Below are 24290 nucleotides of genomic sequence, written 5' to 3'. Positions count from 1 at the left end.
CAGTAAGTACGTATTGCTTGTTGAATGACTAAGTAAAGTTAAGAAAATATGACCCACAGCAATGCACTATCTCTTAATAATATTGTTCCCTTACCCTGCCAGTTTGCTTTATTAATGCTTGATCATGACATGGAGCAGGACACAAGTGACCACATTTCTCCAAAACTTTTTGGCAAGGTTGGTGACATGGAGGACAGGAGCCAAAGTGACAGCGATGTTTTTCTTGGCTTGTATGATGGCAAGTTGGTGGTCGACTAAATCATAAAGTACAATTTTTTTAAATTACTTTTGATCACTGAAGAACTAATTATATAAATATATCTAAAATGCAATTATCTATTTATGTATCTTCTGATTCCATATAGAACGAGCATACTGTGAATATTAGTATTTTAAAACATTAAAGCAAAACTAAAAATACTAACAATATTAAAAATCTATTTAAATTTAAATTTGTAAGACACAGGTGTAAGTTTGTGCAAAGCTTCATACTAACCTGCATTGCTCTTTGCACTTGGGTGGTCTTGTGGTGCGTTCTCGGCCACAGGGGACTGTCACCTTTGTATTACCGCAATTGCACTTCACATCTACGGTTTCTGGGCAGGGATAGCAACTACCTGAAAACAAAAGTGGGAAACTTAACAAGAAATTTACTTAACTACCCAAACACCCATCAACAATAAAATCAATAAATTTAGTATATTTGTTCAATGTGACACAACAATGAGAATGAAGAAACTACAATATTGGAATTAATTTCACATACATAACATTGAGCAAAAGAAGCCAGATACAAAGAATATGTGGATTTGATTCCATTTACATAAAGTAAACAGAAAAACCTAATCTATAATGTTCAAACTAGGATGATGGTTACAAAGGATACAAGGAGGGTTTTGGAAATGCTGGTAATGTTCTTTGTAATGCTCTGAGTTCTAGTTAAAAGGTTATGTTCAGTTTGTAAAACTTGTTCAAGCTGTACACTTTTGTGTATACTTTTCTGTATCTACGCTTGTACTTAAAGTTTATTTAAAATTTGCTAAAAGTTCTAAATAACAAATTTAACATATTACTCGTTCAAAACTACACAAGAAAAATGTATTTAAGTCTTTGGAAAATCTAATGTTAAAAATAATCTCTTTGGCTTATCTTCACACATAACATATTCAAGTACATTATTTTTAGATAAATTCCTCAATAAGAGTAACTTCTCTCATCAGGTTATTAACAAGTACAGTCAATTTTCCATTACTCATGCTTTGTGAAAAGCAAAATTCTAAACCCTCATTTTAGGCTATAATTCCAAATATTTATCTTCTGAACATTTCAAAAGGAGAAGTTATTTGGGTTTCAGCTTTTTGCCCTCTTTCGTTATGGGCTGGTAGAAAAACACAAAAATAAAATGAAAGAAACCTTTTTAAACAGGCCATAAAGTTCTCCCCAAGGTACACATATCAGCTTAAGGGCTTTCTTCCCACTCTACTTTTCCCAGTAAAGTACCCAATTAGAAATGAAATAACAAGGGAATTAGATACTCACAGCTAAGCAGTGAGTATCTTAAGAGATTGCTCCCTAGGTGTCAGGACCAAACAAAATATTGAATAGCAATTAACCTGATAAGAAACAGATTAACGATGAAAAAAATAGGCTGGTTAAAGCCTCTAAAATTTCAAAATAGTTCCTTAAAACAAACAACAGAATTTTGATTCAAATAATAAACAGAGAAAAAGGAAATGAAAGTAAAAAGTACCATAGGGAGAAAATACATGTATTGTACAAATAACCAAATTTATACTTTAGTGTCTCGATAAGCAAAGAATAATCCAGTGAATTATTATCTCAATGGCAATGCAAGCCAAGTTATCCTGACCCACATGATCAAATTTTATTTTGAGCTTTCCAAAAGAATGACTAGATGTCACATTTTATTAAGTTAATGGTGACATTTAAGTCCGTTCTCATTCTGCATATTATATCAATTTCCACACTTAACAATGATAAATTCCATTCATCTTCAGCAATTCAAAGAGGGATTTATCAAACATAACCTTTTTCCCACTCTAAATTGCTGTGTCACTTTTCTTCTTAAAATTAAATCTTCAGAATAAGGGGTAATTTCTCTGAACAGTCTTCCTACTGATCAAGAGAATTTGTTACAGATACTTGTATAACATGACAAATAAATTAAAATAGCTTCAGTGATAACACCTTTTAAATGAAAAAGCAGCACACAGAATGTAACTATAGTCGCCAGTGAGTCAATAACCAACATGGGTACTAGGCCAGTAATTGCAGAACCATAAAAACAGATGACCTTGAACTTAAAAGAACTATACATCAAACGTTCATATATTCACAGGGCAAACATGTAGTTAGCATCTTCTCTCTTATGAGTTAAAGTATAACTTTAATTATGAAGATGTCTAGAATGATGGAAAATGGTATGAAATAATGATTTTATGTATCTTATATAATGTAGACTTAAAAAATGGTGACAGTTGTACAACAGAGTCTTCCACATAGTTTCCATTAAGGTAAATTTTGTTAGGAGCTAAGCTTCTTTCTTTTCAAAAAAAAAAAAACAACACTGCCAAAAAAAAAAAAATAAGTTGAACCTGGGTCTTATCAAACCTCCAGATCCCACTAACAAATTGTAAGAAATAAAGAGGAAAATGTCAGATAATGCCACAGAGATGCATCTGCAAAATCCAGATTCTGTGACCTAAATAAAGCAACCTAGTTTCTTAAACAAATAAGAAAAAACAAAAAAAAGATGGAGAGAAATTCTAGATTAATAGACTTTAGAGACATCAACCAATTACAGCATGTCAATCTTATTAGGTTTTTGAGTCATACAAACTGAAGTATAAAATGAAGGTATTTATGAAACAACAAGAAATTTGAACACCAGATATTTGCTGATTTATTAAGAAATATATTAACTTTTTTAGATTAAGATTCCATCTTTTAGAGATGAATACTGAAGTATTTATAGGATTTGCTTCAAATCCTATAAATATATGATAAATACAGGATAACAAGCATCAGATGGGAATATGCTTTTAATACTTCTCCACTAAGTATGATACTTGCCCTAACTTTTTTTTAGATATTTTATATCAGGTTAATGATGCTCCCTTCTAGTTAAGTTTCCATCGTATATGGATGTTAAATTCTATCAGCTGTTTTTTAGACATTTACTAAGACAACCTCATTTGTCCTTTAATCTGTTAATGTGATGAATCACATCATTAGGTTTACTAATGTTAAACCAACCACACATTATTGGAATAAATCCAAGTTGGTTATGATAAAGGTTTTAGATACCTAATAGTACTGGATAGCTGGATTTGAGTAGCGAAAACCTTAGTATTTTACAAACATGTTCATGAGTTAGATGGGCCTGTAATTTTCTCTTACTTTACTTTTCAGACGATATGAGTTGGAGCACATTCCTTTTTAACATGGACTCTCAAATTGCTTGAGGAGACTGAACTTATATGTACCTTAAATGTTTATTTGTTAAAAAGCATGTGTAAAAATCAAGTAGGCTTGGTGTTTTCCTGGTGAGAAAATTCTCAACGACTGATCCAATTTCTTTAATGGTCATACAACTAGTCAGGATTTCTACTTAAAGGCCAGTGTTTTACCAATGGTCTGGAAAGCATTATACACATTCTCCTTTCCCCAGCCATCTTTATACTAGCATCTCTCTGACCTCATCTCCTGCCATTTGTCCCCTTGAGAACCTACTTCAGTCTTCCTTGCAGTTACTTCACAAGCTCCTGTCTCAGGGCCTTGGCAGCCACTGCTTTCTCGCCTGGAATGCCAGTCCACTCCCTGCCACATGGCTTGATCAAGTCTCCTCACAAACGTCTTTTCAGAGCCCTCCTCTGATCATACGACACGAAATAGCACATACCATCCCCACTATCACCATTTTAATTTCACTCTGATTTTCTTTCTATATGTGATACCACCTGATATTCTATATTAATTTAATTATTTTTGTATTCTAACTGAGGGAGAGTAAAAAAAAAGTAAGTTCCATAAGAGTAGGCACTTTGTCAATATTGTTCACTCATGTAATCCCAGTGCCTGGTACTTAGCAGACACACAAAAATACGCATTAAATAAATTAATGATTAACTTTAGAATGTTAATTCAATTTAAATTTAATGGTCAATGATGTAATTGACTATGAAAGGAAATAAAATGGTGAGAACTGAAAAACTAGTTCTAAACTTCACAATTTAAAGACACTGACTAATCAGAGAACATCCTCGGGAAAATGTCTATGGGTTTAATGGAATCTGTCACTTTTCCTAACAGGGAGGCAATGTGGTATAATGGAAATACCATTCAAGTTGGGTTCACATCCTGACCCTGCAACTTGTTCTGTGACCGTGGGCCAAGAAGTCTCTTTGGCTGTTTCCTTATTATGGTAAACAACAGTAGTGCCACAAACCTTGCAAAATTTCCGACAGGATTAAGACATTAACTACGGTACCTAGCATGCATGTAATCCCAAAGGAAGACAATCAAAACAGTACAGTAGTTTGTCCCAGGTCATAAGGCCACTAAGACGCGGAGTCCAGACTTGAACCAGGACCTCTTACTCTGAGACCATGCTCTCCCGTTACTTTATACCATCTTTTACTAGATTCCATTTCATATCTACATACTCCAAATTGGTCATTAACTCAGTTTTCAATGTCTAATAACTTAGGCACTGATGAGACCCTTTCAGAGGGTGTCTGCAAGATCTCACATGCATAGAATAGAGTTTTCCAGAAGCTATATGACGAGTGAAACCAAAACAGATTGAATGCAGAAATAGATATGTAAATCCAGCTATCTCCTATCAAGCTAGACATTAAAGACATTTGCAAAAATGTAAAACAATATCATTCTCACTAAAATTATTTTCAGAAAAGTTATTTTTCACAAAAAAATGTTACTGTGTTAAGATATAATGGGTTTATTAATGTTGTTTTTAAACAAAATAATAAATAATATTACATTTTACTTCAGTTTCAAATACAACAAATATCAAGATAAAACCCACATTAACAAAAGCTCTTTGGGTCCCAAAATAATATAAAAGGGTTTTGAGACCAAAAAGTTTGAGAACTACTGACTTAGGATATATCCAATCCCTTACTAGATTTAATTCCATATGAACATTTAAAACTCAAAATAAAACTGAGAAAACTAAGAACATATTAATTTTAAAATTGTGTGGAGAAGGTGGGGAGGAAGTAAAGAAAAAACATGGTGTTACAGAAAGAACGAAACTCTTATATTCAAAAAACCTGGGTTCAAATCTTGACTGTACTGCTTTCCTAGATATTTACCTGAGAATGTCACTGAACCTCTTTAACTTCAATCTCCTTGTCCATAAAATCATGATCTTGGCAACTGCCCTTACCTTCTCGGGGTTGTTAAGAGGATGAAGTAAGATAATGAATGTGAAAGCCTTCTACAAACTATAACATTATGTACATACAAACATAAGATTACAGCTATTGTGAGATTTTACCTCTGTGGCAGACAGATGCACACTTATGGTTTCTACATCCTAAAGTGCGTCCACAGTTCTGATCACAAGGCGGACAGTTCCCAGGACAACACTGAAGAGAAAGCAATATAAAAAGAACAGGTAATTTGAAAACCATGCACAATGTGAATGTCATTACTAGTTCTTCACAAAACTTATGGAAAACAAAATTACTTTTTTACAATATAAGAATAAAAATATTCAAGATTATTAGCATTATTCTGATACACTATATTAAGAACTTGCAAATTTAAATAGATAATATCCCAATTTAATGAAATCAAGCTAAATTTTCTTGTGTTTTAGTTAATTATTCTATGATTTAAAACACTCCCGTACGATAGTTTCATTTCTACTTATCTGCTATGCAGAGACTGATAACCAAAGGAATAGTTCTGGTCAAACCCTATAGTCAATTCAGGCAAACAATTAGCCTGATTATTTTAAAATTTTAATTGAAATAAAACCAGTTAAATGTATAAATTAGTTTGGCACCATGGAATCCGAGACTAACTAAAGGAGAAAAGCAGAGATAGGTTATTTGCTTTCAGTTTTATTTTGTCACTTCCCTGATTTCCAATATCTGTCTGTGAGAAATACAGCTGTCTATGACCTGTCCAATTTTCATTCATGAACAAAAGGCTACTACTTAAAGTCCGTCTTGCCATTCTAACTCTTTCCTTGACTTCTCATATATTCAAATTTGGAAAGAAAATACAGACTACTATTGTCTTAAACTCAGGGTTGTAACCTACTTTAAGAACAAGTATCAGTATATAAAAATAGCTCAAAATAAAATACACATTACTGAAAAGCAACTAAAAGTCAAAATAGTTCACTCAATTAGACAAATATTTACTAAAACTATGTGACTCTCACTTTGCCAGTGGCAGTGTGGGGAAAAAAGGTTTCGTGGTCCATGGCCTGAATAAGCCCTTAGACATTTCTGATTCCGACCATGATGGAGGAAACAACAACCAAATTTATTCTCCTGCCTTAAACTAGAAAATCAGACAAAATATATAAAGTACAGTTTTTGGACATTAGACAATTAGGCAGCACAGAACAGCAATCCATAAGAGAAGAGAAACAAAGTAAGTCCTGTTAGGCCAGGAGGTTCCAGGTTGCACCACAGAGAGAAAGATCATAAGCAAAGTCCGATGGTCTTACCAAGTTGAGTAGACAAAATTCATAGCTCAGAGAGGCCAGTGTGTGGCTAGAATTTGTGAAGAAGTGGTAGCAATACCACTTCTAGTAAGCTCTGGAGAATTCCAGGAGAGACCCCTTAAGTATTTGGCCAAGTACTGGTCTGTACATGTGTAAGAGGAAACTACCCCAAACCTAAGAAAGAACCACTAGAAGAAAATAACGATTTCCAGAGATTATTCAATGCTGGGACCAGTTTGTGTTTACTATGGCCAGAGTGGAAGAACCTCTTAATACACAGGAATCAAGGAGAGTACTTAGAAGAGTCATTGCCTCAGTAGTGGGGCCAACTTAGCCCTAGATAAAAAGGGTAGTCTGGTCACACCTAACAAAACACAAGCCTTAAAAGGACCAAATGGGGGGCGGCCGGATGGCTCAGTTGATTAGAGCGCGAGCTCTAAAGAACAGTGTTGCTGGTTCAATTCCCACATGGGCCAGTGATCTGTGCACTCCACGACTAGATTGAAGACAATGAACTGCCGCTGACCTGCTGGACGGGCAGCCGGATGGCTCAGTTGGTTAGAGTGCGAGCTCTTAACAACAAGGTTGCCGGTTCAATTCCTGCACAGGATGGTGGGCTGTGCCCCCTGCAACTAAGATTGAAAACGGCGACTGGACTTGGAGCTAATGGGCCCTGCAGAAACACACTGCTCCCCAATATTCCCCAATAATAAAAAGGACCAAATGATTTCTAAGAAACTTAACTTTGACGCAGAACAACGCTTAAAAATATTTAAAGGAATACCAAAAAACCCAGCGTCCAAAAATGTAAAGTTCACAATGTCTGGAAACCAATTAAAAATTACCCAGCAGGCAAAGAAGCAGGAAGATAAAAACCCAAAAGGAGAAGAAAAATCAATCAACAGAAATAGACCCAGAAATGACAGATGATAGAATTAGTAGACAAGGACATTAAAATAGACACTATAAGTATAGTCCATCCATATCAAGAAGATAGAGAGTATTAGAAGATAGAGAGTATTAGCATGCTAAGGACAGACATGGAAGATATAAAAAAAAAAAAAACACAACAAAACCCTGCTCTCAAAAAGGAAAAAGTATAATGTCTGAGATAAACATAAGATGTGATTAAAAAAAAAAAACAGATTAGACAAGGAAAAAGAAAATTAATGAACTTGAAGACAAAACTATATAAACTAAAACACAGAAATTTTAAAAAACACTAAATAATAAAGAGAGCATCAGTAAGCTGTGAGCCTCAAGTAGCATAACATACACATCATTACACTCTCAGAAGGCAATGGATAGGGGAAAAACATTTTAAGAAATAAAGACTGACAACGTCACAAATCTGATGAAAACAATAAACCCACAGCTCTAAGAAGCTCAATAAAAATCAAACTAAAGAAACATGAAGACAGCTATAACATTGAACACCACAAAGTGATGAAAACTGGTAATAAAAGAAAAATCTTTGAAAAATAGCCAAAAAAAAAGATACATTACAAAGGAACAAAGATAATCGCAGCACACTCTTTCTTGGAAAAAATGCAAGCTATAATAAAAAATAGTGGAGCAACATCTTTAAAGAAAGTGAAAAAAATGTCAAACTAGAATCCCATAGTAAAAATAATTTTCACAAAAAATGGTTGAAGATATTTTACAAAAGTTGAAAGAAATAACGACCAGCACTACAAGAATTGTTAAATGAAGTTCTTCAGATAGAAAGAAAATGAAACCAGATGGACAGAAAACTAAGTTAATGTAAAAAAATGAAAAGCACCAAAAATAATGAGTTTGATGATAAATATAAAAGAAGACTTTTTCTTATTTTTGCAAACTCTTTAAAAGATACCTGACTATTTAAAGCAAAAAAAAAAACATGGCATTTGGGGTTTATAAAATACATGGGTATAAAATGTATGAGAGTCAAATAAAGGAGTTGAAAGGGAATTCATGAAAAACAACAATCAATAAAATGGAAATCAGAAAAAGAGGGGAAAGGAACAAAGAACAGATGGGCAAATAAAAAATAAATAGTAAAATGATAAGAATTAAATCCAACCATATTAACATATACATTAAATGTAAATGATCTACATCCGAATTAAATGACAAAGACTGTTCAGCTTGGATAAAATAAAACAATACCTAAACGCTCTCTATAAGAAAACTACTTTAAATATAAAGATATGAATAAGTTAAAAGTAAAAGAAGGAAAAATATATACCTTGTTAACACTAAGCAAAAGAAAGTTGAAATCATTATACTTCAATAGATTTAAGAACAAGGAATCTTACCAGACATAGAGGGATAATTCATAATGATACAAGGGACCCAAAAAAGACCGTAAATCTACAAACTCAATAAAATACTCCAGTCGACCATATATTGAACCAAGTGTCTATAAATAAGGTTTGCACAATAGAAGTTAAGCCTCTTCCACCAAATGAATTATCACTCTTAACACTGCTATGATCTTTTAAAATCGGGGAACAGAAATAGCTCCAGAACCAAGCTGAGAAAATTCTGTGCAGGACAAAAAGAGCCCATTGTCTAAAAATCTTGGTGAGATTTCCCACTAATACAAACAACTAAGATCAAACTAGAATATTTATTAATATTTCATATGGGAAACATAAAATATGCCTGGATATCTGAAGAACGTGTCAAGATGGTGCTTATCACAGGCCCACAAAAGAAAAATTCAAGAGAAATTTTAAATCAGTGTCCCAAGTTTATTACACATACCTTTCTCCTACACTGATGTTTCTGACAATCACGCATCTTAACACACTTAGTTTCACAGAGATAAGGTTTATGACATGGCATTCGTTTTGTATGCTTTCCACAGCGACAATGCTTTTCTACTTCCTGTAAGAAACAAATAAATGCTATGGAAACTAACTTTTGTTAACATGATTTTTTTTCACATTGCAATCTCTCTAATTACTAAAAAATGAAGGAGAAAACTTTTAAGAGCAAATTTGTATGAGAGACTTTACCAAAACTAAAGCTGAATTTCCTAAAATACTTGTTTGTATCTACTTTGTTCCAAAAGATTTCATATGAATTTCCATTATTAAATTTAGTAGGAATTTGACATTAAATAGCAAAATACCACATATCAAAATCACTTACATCTAGTCATACCATGACATCTGCACATCTTGTCTCAATAAAGCAAGAAAATTGTATTATCTAGTAAGCTAACTTTTTGACTTGGTAGTATAGTTATAACCAAAGTGACACATATAACTTTAAAGTCTCAGGCAAGTCCAGGCATTTGTTTCTTTCCGTCATCACTAAGCCTAATTCATTATTGCTCGGAATGTCTTCTGGGAACCAATAACCCCATTCTAGACTATAATAGTGAGACTGTTCAAACTTTACCAAACAAAAACAAACAAAAGGTAATTTTTGGATTTGATTGCTGGTATACTCGCCTACTGCTTTACCATAAATATTAGGTTACTAAACTCATCCAGATCATAACATAGATGTTTATGAAACTAAGTAATGGAAAACAATTACAGAACGAGAACAATCCCATTTGACATATTATAATAGATAGCTCTGAACAGTAGTTATTGCAGGAGATGACTAACTTGTCTGCATGTTTCACAAGGACCTCGGTGACAACGCTGTGAACATCTATGGATTCCACATTCAAGTACTTTGTCACAACTATCTCCACAAGTTGGTACATCTTCTGTACAAGGCAAAGAAAATTCTGAAAGCAGACAAAAAGTTAATAGTAAGATACAATATTAGAAAGCACTAAAAACGTGCCATGTTCCTTTGGTTCCCTAAAGAATGATAGCTTTTTCAGACTGAATTTTTGCATCTACATAACTATTGGAAAAAATTAATGAGAATGATCCCTAATATTTGTCAAGTTAATGCTTTAAAAAACAATTTGACACATGACAAGTTACCATCCTCAGGAAGTACATTTTTAGGCGCTACTTCAGAAATATTTATCTGAAAGAAATGAATAACATCACATAAACCTCTATGAAGAATTCCACAATATGGAATTATAAAAAAAATTTTCTAACAACCTTATAAGATTTAACAAAAAAAGATGTAGTTTTAAAAACATCGTGAAACTCACCTTAAACATATTATGACAGATGTTGACAATAATCTTATACATATGTTTGCTGGTATTGGTGCAGTCAAGGAAGTAGACTCAAACTGCAACCCTTCTACCGCGTTTCCCCAAAAATAAGACCTCGCCACACAACCAGCTCTAATGCGTCTTTTGGAGCAAAAATTAGTATCACGCCCAGTCTTATTTTACTGTAATATAAGACTGGATCTTATATAATATAATATACGGTATGCCTTTATCTCAAAGCAGCCAAAACTAAATCTACTTATAACTCAATACACAATGACAACAGCTTGAGTATGAGGTTTCCTTTATGTGCACATTACGCACTACATTAAATAGTTTATGTGCATTTTATCATTTAATTCTCACAATTATCTTATGAAGAAGGTAATATTATTGTCCCTATTTAACTTGAGAAAAACATAGTTCACGAAAGTGTAATTTGAGCTCAAATATACTTGACTCCAAAGTCTGAGTTCCTAGTCCACGTGCTATATTGTCTTCTCAACTAAATGTACAGAAATCTAACATCAAATTTGTATTATTATTGAAACTACATTATGAACTCCCGGAGAATTAGGAGTTCTCTAATTAGGAAAGTACTCCAGTTAGCATGAAAAATAATCATACCCCATTAAAGTTTTAAAAAAAGTCTTACTTGACTTCTGACATGGACAGAATCTTTTCCCAGATCGAGGACATTCTCCACAAGCACCAACATGACAAACTTGCTCACATGTATGATTACCACATGGCAGTGTTTTTCCACATACCTAAAATGAAATGCAATAAGCACTAGTGAAGGACTTAAAAGTTAAAAAAAACTTTGTACATGACATAATCCATTTTTCAACAACAAATATGCAACTTCTTTATGTTCCTCATGTTTTACATCTTACACAGGTATCATATATACATATATAAAACATGTACATAAATATATACATGTTTACACACACACACACACTCCACACACACACACACACACACACAAACGTTTCCTATGCACCAAAGAGCATATTTTTAAAATATAAAAAAGCAAAAAGAGCTTCATATGGTCACCCACCAAAAATTTGCAAATGGTACTAAAACCATGTGAATTCTAGGACGAGCAATCTACAAAATCAATCCTACTTCCTCAAGTGGATTAACTCATAAAGGAAGGAGGAGTGTTGGCTGAAGAGAGGAGAAAGAGAGGGAGAGAGAGCTAGCAAGAAAGAGAGTACATAGGTACTGAATACAAAATTCAACAAATAGCTGTCACTTTGAAAAAAAGTTACCCTCCAGTAATTAAAATATTAAATAGGAAAAGTTTCCTAAACCATGAATAGAATTCATCTCAGTTACTATTCTTCCTCTCCTTTTATCCAACTAAACCTAATTAGTATTTCTAATCATGCTTTCCATATTCTTTAATACCCACCCTTCAAGACACATATATACTTACTCGATCACAGTGCCATAGTGGACTTGCACAGCTTCTTTCAGCTATTTGTTTGCCACAAACACACTTCTGTCTACTAACTCTTGGACAGGGAGGACAACTTCCTAAAATCACAATGATAAATTAGCACAGAAACATTATAAAAGCAACAGAGACTGCTTTGACTTTGGCTAACAGGTATGACCTTTCACCTGCGTGACAAGGATTTTCACATTTATGTTGTCCACAAAGCAACTTCCGCCCACATGGCAGCTGACAGGACCATTCCTTGGCACTGCACCTACGAGGGATGGGTTTTGCTTTCTTACAGTAACAAGTAGTTGTGACCATCTTTGGACAAGGAGGGCAGGGCCCTAGAATCCGATGAAAAGAAAAAAGAAATCAGAAATCAAAAGTTAAAACTTTCATTCTTACATCTATTAGTGATTTCTACAGTTTTCTTTACTAATACTTTAAAAGGCATTCCCTTTCAGTATTTTCTTATGTAAAGTTAAGTTCTGAATTCAACTTTCACAATTTTTTTGCCTCAACGTAAGCAGAAATAACCACCACAATTACAAACGTAATACGTAACTCACCTGGGTGACAGAGGAGTAAACATTTATGGCCACAAGGAGGTTTAAATTCTCTCTCACATACTTGGCCGCATGAATGAGGCACAAGCCACGGATCCAAAGGAGGATCTTCTACTTTTCCACAATAGCAATAGTACCTACTAGGTGTGTCAGATCGTTTGTATTCAAACCTACATTTTGGACTACAAAGAAGAATTACTAATGTTAATTTCATTTTTAAAAGTGACATGAGAGACAGGAATATAACTACACTTAATAATATAGTACATTCAATTAGTTTTATGTAAGACACTCTTTGCTCCATTTTTATATCAGTAAAAAACAAGATTTTACTAACATCAATTTCAACCATCCAGAACAGCTCTGTCCAATATAATTTCCTGAGAAGACGAAACTGTTCTACAGCTGCCAAGTCCAATATGGTAGTCAATAGCCACATACGGCTTGTGAACACCTGAAATATAACTGATGCATACAACTGAGAAAGGAACAGAACTTTCATAATTTTTAAAAATTTAAATAATCAGATGTGGCTAGTTGCTACTGCATTAAACAGTACATATCTAGAATACACCTATATCCTGGCTTCACCACTTAAGATTAAGAGAAATCTAAAGACATCATTTCACTTAAATTAACTTCAATAGCCCCATTGGTAACATGGGAATAAAATCTCTCACGGATGACTGAGGATTATTTTTACAAAGTACCTACTATATCTAAAATGTTTTTAAAAACTACACTACCACAATTTTACAAATACCAGGGTGCCAAAAAATGTACACACGACTTGTATTCACCTTTTGTTATCGGTATATATTGAGTGTTACAATTTTTTTTTTAATCAGGCTATTCAGCTTTATTTGACAAAAATTTGTGTATTAACAGTGGTTAAGTCCACAAGAATGAATAGTTTACCTTTGACACTACTCATTCAGTAAACACTAGATAGATACAACTATTTTCTACAAAGTACCTTCAATGAATAATATAAAACATAACCATATTTTAAACATCTCACACTTTCACAAGCTTTATAAATTTATCCAATGAAGGCCTTTACTGCTTACACATACAGAAGGTGCCAAAAAAATGTATACACATTTTAAGAAAGGAAAAAACTATTAAAACTGTAGAGTATTACAATTTTAATAGTTTTTTCCTTTCTTAATGTGTATACATTTTTTTGGCAACCTCTGTGTATTAGTACTTATGGTAATAACAGGATCCACATCTGATATGGATCCACGTTTCCTGAAGCCTGAGTCTTTTACAATTTGAGGTCCTCTGTTAAAAAGAACTCAAAATTACAAATATAAAATTAGTTACAAAAGTGAATATTTTTGCGAACACAGAGCAAAAGTTTATGCCTCATTATCTTAACAGTAAATCTACCCTCTAGGTTGCCAGTATGGATAAATTTGTTACTGTCGTTATTTAGCAGAGATAAAATTTCCTCTCCCCACCTCTTTCAGAAAATATAACAGAAGTTCAAGGTCAAATAACCATGAATAATAAGCCAAACTAATAAATGTATAAAAATTACTAGTGAATAATATACACCTGCAGTTTTGAGAGATTTTGAAGATAAAATTGGGAAGCCTATGATCAAAATATGTTACATGACAGTCTTGCACAATGTGATACTAATGTATGATACGAACTCCCAACGTATTGAAATTATGAAGGATTCTAATCCTATGGAAAAGAAATGAAAGGTCTCTAAAAAGGATAACAAAGGAACTGTTTTGTAGGGGGGAAAAATAGTCTGAATGACTAATTAGTTATTGAAAGGAACTAGCAGTTATACAAATTGGAGGGAAAAAGCCATTTCCATGTCCCGTATCTTCACAAACTAAATGAAACTGAAGGACAAACATGGATACTGAAAATGCCAATAAAGCAACTTATGAGCTACAATTTTCATTTATTTTACAACTTGATATTCCAACTAAATTAGAAAAATTACCAAGGCCAGGGATAATCCTTCTTGCCAAAATCATCATCCGTTAAAGAAGATACTAGAAACTGGCTGTCTTTAGCCCACTTCTGGATACAGGGCATGTGAAAGATACAGAAACATCCTGAACAACTCCAAACCTAAGACAAAAGTATCAGAAATTAACACATATGCAATGATTTTTCTTTCATAATTACACAATATTTTAAAATGAGCACCACACTAAATTATTGTCAAGAGCAAACTAAGGGATTAAAGAAAAAAAATCTCCTTCCAGAATCATAGAAGAAATGTTCTTTATAAAAATTTATTTAAATGTAGAACACTTTAAAGAAAAATATTATTAATCGTCCAGATACAGTCAGCTGGAAATAACTACTGCTAACATTCTGGACAGCCTCCAGTTATTTTTTAAAAATATATTTCATACTTTTTAAAAAATGAGACCATACTGTACAGACTGATATAAAACTTTATAGCCTTTTTTTACATAGTATAAGGATTTGCCCTTACCAAATATATTCATACAACCTGGTATTTACAGCTGCACAATATATCCTGTAGATTTATATACCATAATTTGTTTAACCGATTTTTGGTTGTTGAACATTTAGGTTATTCCAATTTGAAATAGTACTACAAAGGAATCCTTAAACACAAATATGTACATATAATCTTTATATTGCCCTTTTGTTGTATAAAACCTATTAGTCTACCACTTAATGCTAAATTCCAAAAATTAGGTGAACAAAAAACTTGAAAATATATAATATATATATATATAAAAGTTTAAGGAATAGTAATTTTTAAAACCTACCAACACTTTGATATAAAAATCAATTCTCCTTTCATTATAACATTTTGCAATTATTTAATAAAACCAGACATGTAGTGTATTATATATTACATATAGCTGGCAATAGCATTAAAAAAAGCTGACTTCTTAGTTTGTATTCCTCCCAAATCAGTGCCTGAGAAAAGAACTGGGATACAGGAGTGAGGGCACAAGATGGGAAGAGGAACCGCCAGTAAGTGGTACAATGCTGAACTGTTTCCCGCTAAAGGCAGTCCTGCTAGGACCCTCTAAAGAACCATGAAAAGCAGGCCGAGGACCACCCCAGCTCCAACCCCTAATAGAGAAGAGGCTGGGGCACATTCACCAGTTCCCTGTGGTGGAATGTAACTCCCCTGCGCTTCTGCACTACACCCATGTACTGGCTGAGTCCCCAAGGAGAAAGCATTGAGGTTGAAAAAAAAAAAAATCCACACACAGCAAGTGTTTAAGGTGCGACTGTAGCCACATGCAGAGACTATTCATCCACTGAAGATGAAATCAGAATAAACCAACCACATATGACTCCAGGCACTGACGGCCTCTGCATCTGCTAAGCTACCCTACCCAACACATGTTAAATTTCTGATTCACTCGACATGACCAACCATTTCCTGATTTTCCTTTCTCTGGGCCATGCTGCTAGAAAAGCAGTGGATTCATCTGAGGTCTAAATGTTGAGTCTATCATATTCAGTCATCACTTCCCTTTAATTGCTTCATTAATGACATTTAAAATTTACATATAGATAACTTTGCCATTAGGCCTCTAAGTATACGAGTTATGTCTGACTCCATCTCTCCCCAATGACCTTAGGCCACTTTCCACGGTGTCTTCAACACAAGAAAAGCTCACTGATAAATCGTGTCATTGCTAGGTCCTTCCTTGAAAGCAAGGACCTTATCTATCTTTTTCTAAACCTACGGAATGTAGTGAAATAAAGTCCATTTTAACAATTGCAGTATTTGTGGGAATCTCTAAAGTACAAAGATACTAAAAATGCTTTATCAAATTGACATGTGCATTAAAAATGAAGATACTTGCTTCAGTTATATTAATAGTGCTAAAAATATTGATGCTCATTTAGAGGTAATTTTTTAAATTCCAGATTTACAAAACAAAGATCAATACATTTCTCAAATGAAGCATTTTTAAACAAAAATAAGCAAAAACATAATAAAGGGTTCAGTACTGCAAATACAATATAAGTCATTTAGGGAGATACATTTAGTATAGATAAGGAGAAAAACTTACTGCCTGGTTTCTCTTCACTGAAGCAATACAAATTAAGCATGTCATAGCCCCTGCTTGAAAAGCTTCATTTACATACTGTTTTGTTCGCTCTAATTCACATGTATCTCCATCTTGAAATTTAAAAAATTGAAAACTTCATGTTAAGCAACATCTGAAAATAATACACACTCACTAACAGCACCACATTATGCACGAACTGTCTAGCAATATCAACAGCTCAAAATATAGCTGAAAATGAGAAGTTTAAAAAAAGCAACCAGTGAGCTGCCAAGAGGTCATAGAGCCCATGCATTAAATCTTATGTACTTGATTCAAAAGCAGTACTTCATCCCTCCCTCAGAGTACACTTGCTCTTATTGCTGTTAAGAGTCTTTAACAAATTTAGTGGGGGCAGAGCCATAGGTAAGAGCAGCACGCTGTCAAGTCACAAGGAAAAGCATAGCAAAAAGCAAAACGAAACGAACTGAAAGTCAAAGTTCAGCAGAACCATTTAGCCTAAATATAAGTGCGTGTGTGTGTGTTTGACATATAGCTTATTCTTAATAAAAACTTGTTGAATGAAAAGATCCTCGGGTCTTTACTGTATAATAACCTTGCTTCATTAAATTATGTTCATTATTTCTGCTTAAAAAGGAAGCATGAACTGCTTAGAAAAAAAATATTAGCCTACATTTATTAGCCTACATTTACTTTAAGTAATTCCTCAGCATTTATTTGCTTGCACTGTTCTATTAGTATTTCAGTGGAATTAAATGAGCTATATTTATCTTCATTCTACAGATCAGAAAACTGAAGCACAGAGCAATTAAACAACTTCAGTAAGACTCCAAAGTGAGCCCTCTTAACCTACACTATGCTGCTGCAAGGGGTTACTACAGGAAGGTCCAAGAAATAACAGTAACAGTAAAATCAAAGGCAGAGAAACTACCCAAAAGCACACAACACCAAAAGGGCAGCACTATGAGTCACTTTAGTGTATGAGAAATAAACCTACATACCTTTAGTCCAATAAAGATGGTTCAACAGAGGTTGACTGAGTAATAGCTTATTAAACTATCGTAAGTACAGAACTTATGCCAATAAAATGGTTCAAAGCAAAATTTAAATTACCAAAAAGAAAAATTAAATAAGTAAGACACTTGGATAATTCTTTACTTTCTAAAATGATGTAAGTAAACACAGCACTTACAAAAACTTGCTCTACTTTAATGTAAACATAAAATTTAATTTAGGATATTAAACAAAATATACATAAAATTACTCCCAAAACAAAGAAAAAATTATAAAATTAAAGATAACTGCTTTATTTTCAATAAACATTGAAGTTTAAAGAGTATCCTTAAAAGCAGACTTGATAATCATATTCTGTGTGCTTATTTTGCTTTTCAGTATAGCTGGCTTTAGCAAATGCGTAACATTTTAAATTTCATCTAATTTAACAGCTAACACGTAAAATAGAATATGAGAACAAGATGAAATCGGCTTTAACAAAATAAAGTCTAATCTTTTATTTATAAGATTTATGTAAGATTTCTTTGAAAATTGTATTAAAGTTTGGCTGCAACAATAAAGTACACTGCCCAGGATGTCACGGTAGATTGCATGGCATTTGAAGTCATGCATTTTAAACAGATTACCCTAGCAACTGAAGAAAAATGAGTATGAGGAGGCCAAGACTAGAAGCATGAAGTACCAGTTAAGAGGCAGTTACAGCAGATAAACCAAAAATGACCTAAGTATCTATTCATCTCAGTTTTCTCATCTTTAAAATAGTAAGTTTTACCTCATAGTTATGTGGATTTAATTCACATATTAAACAGCTGTAGGGGCCAGAATTAAGGCAATGTTAGTATGTAGGGAGAAGAGGGGTAGACTTAAGAAATGTAGGAAGTAAAACTCAAGCAGGACTTGGTCACATTTAGATTGTGTTGCTTTTAAAAGTTGATGTTGATGTCAAGATTAGGAAGGAGAGAATGCTGTGCTTGATGAGATGTCTGACACGGGAAGAGAGGAGAAGTGGTGGTAAATGAAACCCACATATGTACCATCCCTGCTCCCCGATTTCTGGCTTCCGTGGGTAAACAGGAAAACTGTGGTGCTACTAATTGAGATAAAGAAAACAGGAGAAGAAATGAGTTATCGTTCAACATATGGTTTGACGTGTCCATAGCTCAGGCCAGCAAGATAGACATACTCATCAGGAAGTTGACCATGCAAGTCTGAAATTTAAGAGAAGAATCACAAAAGTACAAAGGCTGTGCCCAAGTAAAAAGAATGAAATTCTTTGGTAAAGTTCTGGTGTCCAATTCACTAACGTGAGATGGAAACCATCTTATTACTCTGGTATTTATTGATCAAATTTCCTTCCTTACACAAAGGGACGAGAATCAGTATTTATGGATTTGACGCAAAACAGCATAAGAAAAACTGCCTTAACACTTTTAAGATGAACGCCAAATTAAAAGTTAATTAAAACTTACAAATGATGGTTCCTAAACACTAGGAAGAAATACTGAGTTACATCACTGAATTTCCTATTTAAAAATAAGATCTGCCTCTACCTAGAATCGTTTAAGTGAGGTCCTCTTGAAGCAGGAAGCTTCTTAAGGTTACTTTCTACGATGAAGTCCTCTAGAAGTCCTCCAAACCTTTATCAACTTTTACCTGGCTAAGCCAGACTTAGTCAAGCTTCCTAACCTTAATTCTTCGGCACATATGATAAATTCCTTGGAAACCTACTTGACGATGTGTATCTATCCTCATGATGCCATCAGTATTCCCAGCCAACTACAGTAATGTTGATAATACAACAAGAATGTTCTAATAACGACTTTAAGTATAAAATGTTGAAAGTGTATAGCACTTACCTTTAAAATAATCTATTTTTACATTTAGTAGCAAACCCTTCATAGCAGCATCACTTTGGCCCTCTTTCTCATAAACAAATATGGCTTTTAAGAGTAACCCAGATATAAACAACATATAATGTAATTGTACACATCAAACCCAAGAAGACTTAAGGTTTTGTTTTTTTAAGTATAAAAGTTGAAAGTTGTAATATATAAAATAAAGTTGTAATATATAAAATAAAGTCAAGAAATAAAATAGACTTCAAGACACATTGAACATGATGAAAAAGAGGGGAAAAAATGAAGACTAGATTTAAAGGGGTAATCAAAGTGAAGTCCAATCAAATCATAACCAGAAACAACTTGGACCACTCATCTCATGAGGAGCTTTGGCATCCCCCTCCCAGCATTCTAATGAAATACCACTTAAAGGCAGCAAGGAACCACTAAGGCTATAAAGGACATTGCCATTCTACGTGCTTTACAGAAAGATTAGTGTTATACACTAATAATAAAATGTACATATAGTAAAACACAAAAATTCAATTCTACAACACAAAAATGCTCACTCCTAAGATGCAAAAACTATACCACATAGAGTAAAAGTGTTTTTAAAAAGTCAGGAATATATTTTCATTAATATAAAGTCAAAATTTAAAAGATCATACAGTACCTGTCTGAGTAGTGTAAGTTATAAATGTATTAGCAACTATTTTTCCCCGTTTTCCTTCAAAATCTTCATCTCCTTCTTCTTCAGAGGAAGAGCTAAAGTGTTCTTCAACAAGTTTTTTGGCCGCAGCTTGATTAGCCTTCTTGATTTCCTCAAATTTCCTTTGAGACAGTAATTCTGCTTAAAAGAAAACAAATGAGATTCATTTCTGTAAAACAATCTCTCAAAATGCAGGGCATGCTGTACTAATATGTCATTTTAATACAGATTTAAAAATCATCTTTAGAGCATTTTACTTTTCTATCATCCATGAAAAAAAGTATTTTCAAATTTCTTGTCACACAACCAAAGGGAATACCACAATGAAAATTTTCACTTTTGTTAAATATCCTGTTAAATGCAACAAGTTATTCTAGAAAAGGAATGACTAACAAAGCAATAAAAAAAAAAAAATAAAGGTATGATAAAAGTATCAAAATACTGGTGAGCAATCTCAAGATAAGGACATTTTAACAAAAAATAAAATTGTATGTTTAAAAAATAAGTCTTACACAGTGATTTTTAAGAGGTGGGAAACATGCCCACTCGGAGCACATCCAAATCAGTGGGAGGCAGGTGCTTTTTTAAACTACCCCTTTCCACACTACAGACCATCCTGGCCTGGCCCACCAAAGACTGAAGAAACAATATTCCCTGTATTCCCACTACATTTATATAATCTGCTTCTTAGAAAGCTCAAGGACTTTTTGCCTTAATTAAAATGTGGTCACAAAACATGTACTATATTTAACATTAATTCACGCAGAATGTTGCAAACACAGAAAATATGCTTCATACAACTTCCTTCCAAAAAGAAACGTTAAATAAGTTTTGGATTAGTTCTTCCACTATTCTCTTTAGCACTGTCTGTACTTCTCATTTTGTTACCTGGTTAAACAATAATACAAAAAAGTAGTAATAATTAGATTACTTCATAGCTCATTCCCAGTGAGACTCAAACTCACGACCAATGACCATGGGAATTTTCTTCAAGCGCTAAGTAAGTGCTAATACTCTTATGAACAGCAACTGGAGTTTAAGAAACGAGCCACAAACATACTGCATTGCTCTGAATTCATTAGTGCCCATATTGAGAGGATTTTAAGTTTACTAATTTAAAATTTTTAATAATTAATTTAAAATTCACTTTATGCTTGAAGTTGATGAGCCACTAGCAAAATAAGCTTTGTTATTTTTAGGTGGTGTATTGGTACTTAATGAAACTTTACGTTTTATTTCCTCATGAAATGTTTTCCTTTTCTTGTGGCAGCCAGTGTGGTCAGGGACTAGGCAGTATTTCAAGTAAAACTGGAGGAAAATCGTACAGTGTGACGTAGGAATCTTTGAGCATTAGGAGAAAAGTAATGGCTATAAGATATGACTCAAATCTTGATATACGATAAGAGATGAGAAATGTACGTAATTATGGGAAATCAGTGCTTAAGGATACATTTTTTTTAAAAGACTGAATTACCAAATATAATAAAAACATTCATAACCTGATCTATGTATCCACATACGTTCATCTCAAGGAAAGCTGACAAAGCAGCCTTCTCACTCGTTATATCTTACAGTCAAATCTCAATTATCCAGGCTAAGAATGCCTGCTTTTCTACTATCCATAAAATCCAAGAAAGTTTACAAAAACTGTTCATAGGTCTCCAACTTGTAAACCTCACCACCACCACCACCACCACCACCATAAACTCTGTAACTGAAAGCTAAGAGAATACTACCTACTGGAAAATTAGCTTAGGAGAAAAAGCACTCAGAAGCTCAATTTGCTCCTCCCCCCAAAACATGTACTTTGAAAAATACATTACAAACACAAAAATAAAATGAATTCAGGGATTATTCCCACGGCCCCAAACACTCCTCCATTAGTAAGGACGATTTAGAGTTGTATGTATACTCTCAGGCTCCACTACAACACAGCCTTGAATGAAGGCTATTGACATGCGCCAGGAGGCCACACCAGATACATCCAGAAAAGGACATGAAATTTGTGAATAAGAACGGAAAAAAGTACCAGAAGCAAAAGTACTTACAGACGTAGACAATTAAAGTTACTAAACTAAAACAATCAGGTAGAGATGGAAAATGACAACTGGCCCCAGAAATAGGAGACAATGAGAAATGGAGTACTAAACCCAATTTAAATGGGATTTTTATGACTCAGTACAGCTAACTGTTGCCATGCACAAAGGCAATAAAGTCACAAAATATTATTTCATAAGAAAAGTTATTACCCAGATTTTTATGAGAATTTGAAAAAGAACAGAAAAACAAACACACAAAAAAAAGAGAGAGAGAGAGAGATAAGAACCAATTTAGATTTTAAAAGTATGTATTAACTAAACAATAGTATACGCTAAGTTAGACCTCCAGGCCAAAATTTGCAACTTTCGGTCTAGGGATTTAGTAGGCAAAGAGTGACGGGAACAATACTGGACAGAGAAGTCACTGATTAACATCAATTAAAATTAAGATAAAATTAAGATGGAAATCTGCCTAGAATGCCGAAGAGAGTAGCTGCCTGAAAGGTTTTGAGAGGTGAGGCCAATAATCAACTCCCGAAGGACAAGTGAATGAAAGCAAGGGCAGAAGCAGTTCTGACTTTTAAGTGCCTTAGCAGACATCCAGGTGAGACCGAGGACGGGAGCCATTCTCACCACCGGCTACGGAAGTCTGCAGAGCTTCAGATCCCGTGGGGCTGCGCCCGGCTGAGCTACCTGCAGCCGCGGCGGTCGCGGCTCCTCCCGGGCTGGGGCCGGGACCCGCAGCGCCCACCGACCCCTTTTCTCGCCCTCTTCCGGCGCCGCGGAGATGGACTCCATTTCCCGAGGAGGGGACCGCAGTGGCCCGTCCACGGGCTCGGCCTCGGCCACCGGCCACCTGGCGCCAGGAAGCTTCCATCCCTGCAGAGAGGAAAAAAAAAAAGTAGTGGAAGGAGCGTGAGTGCAGCGGTGCCGAGACAGAGAAAAAGGGGACAGTGGTGGAAGCCGGTGTGAGGGGCCGAATGAGGACGGTCTCAGAGGGCGGAGACCAGGTTTAAAAAGGTCGCGGCCCTGTGTCTCCCGGAGGGCGAGTCCCGCTAAACTAGAGCTTCGGAGATGGACCGGAGAGGGGACTAGGCAGAGAAGTGGACTGCAGGGCAAGGAGCATCCAGCACCGGAGAAGGGGAGCCGGGGAAAACGAAAGCGCCTCCTCAGCTTCAGAGGAAGCGCAGTCTGGGGAAAGCTGCCGAGTGAGCCCGCGGCTCCCGCGGGGAACCGACTGCACTAGCGGACCCCATGGAAAGCTACGTCTCCTAACCGACGGCGCCTGTCCCCAGCGACTACAACTCCCAGAAGCCCGCGTCCACCGCCCTCAGAACGCGTGGCATCACTAGCCGCTTCCTTATCCGGGAGTGTCGGGGGTGGGGTGGAGAGGTGGGTTAAGGAGGGAGCTCCGAGCGCGTGCGCTGACTGAGCTGGGCCTTCAGAAACTACAATTCCCGGCGTGCTCTGGGTCTCGGGTGGGGTCGACAACCAGAGGGCTCAAGGTGAGAAGGTGGGTGGACCCTGAGATGTTATGTACCCCAGAGGGCGCTGCTGATTCCCCGCAGCTGCCTAAACCCAGCTAGGTATCAGGATTCAGAAGTGCCTATAATTAATTGACTGCCCTCCATCTTTAGCCTTGCCTTTGGCTTTCAACTGACAAAACTTTTCTCACTGATAGAAAAAAAGTACTTACAATGAAAACATTCAGCGTCAGGGAAGAAGAAGGGAGAGCTGAGGGAGTTTGCACCTTTCTGAATTGCCACAGTGATGTAGAGGAA

General features: G+C 35.0%; 1 protein-coding gene across 6 annotated transcripts in view; it reads right to left on the bottom strand.

Annotated features, from left to right (window-relative positions):
- The window catches only part of NFXL1 (nuclear transcription factor, X-box binding like 1), a 53028-nt gene extending 29152 nt beyond the window's left edge, over positions 1 to 23876 (bottom strand). The window contains exons 1-14 of one of the 6 annotated variants that reach the window (XM_033106511.1): positions 23786 to 23876; positions 23143 to 23388; positions 20435 to 20611; positions 16913 to 17022; positions 14836 to 14966; positions 12870 to 13048; positions 12483 to 12644; positions 12295 to 12395; positions 11506 to 11620; positions 10336 to 10460; positions 9479 to 9601; positions 5543 to 5633; positions 497 to 617; positions 95 to 254 (exon numbers count right to left, since the gene is read on the bottom strand). In XM_033106511.1, the coding sequence (XP_032962402.1) occupies positions 95 to 254; positions 497 to 617; positions 5543 to 5633; positions 9479 to 9601; positions 10336 to 10460; positions 11506 to 11620; positions 12295 to 12395; positions 12483 to 12644; positions 12870 to 13048; positions 14836 to 14966; positions 16913 to 17022; positions 20435 to 20611; positions 23143 to 23386 (1839 nt within the window). In that variant the 5' untranslated portion in view covers positions 23387 to 23388; positions 23786 to 23876. Of the gene's footprint in view, positions 1 to 94; positions 255 to 496; positions 618 to 5542; positions 5634 to 9478; positions 9602 to 10335; positions 10461 to 11505; positions 11621 to 12294; positions 12396 to 12482; positions 12645 to 12869; positions 13049 to 14835; positions 14967 to 16912; positions 17023 to 20434; positions 20612 to 23087 lie in introns of all 6 variants that reach the window. The other 5 variants (XM_033106512.1, XM_033106510.1, XM_033106513.1 and 2 more) reach the window with 5 other exon arrangements.
- Between the last annotated feature and the right edge of the window lie 414 nt (positions 23877 to 24290).

Source organism: Rhinolophus ferrumequinum, chromosome 5 (genome assembly GCF_004115265.2).
Source record: "Rhinolophus ferrumequinum isolate MPI-CBG mRhiFer1 chromosome 5, mRhiFer1_v1.p, whole genome shotgun sequence".
Classification (NCBI taxonomy): domain Eukaryota; kingdom Metazoa; phylum Chordata; class Mammalia; order Chiroptera; family Rhinolophidae; genus Rhinolophus; species Rhinolophus ferrumequinum.
The sequence above is the reverse complement of the archived record's forward strand: the minus strand, read 5'-3'. Positions and strand labels throughout refer to the sequence as shown.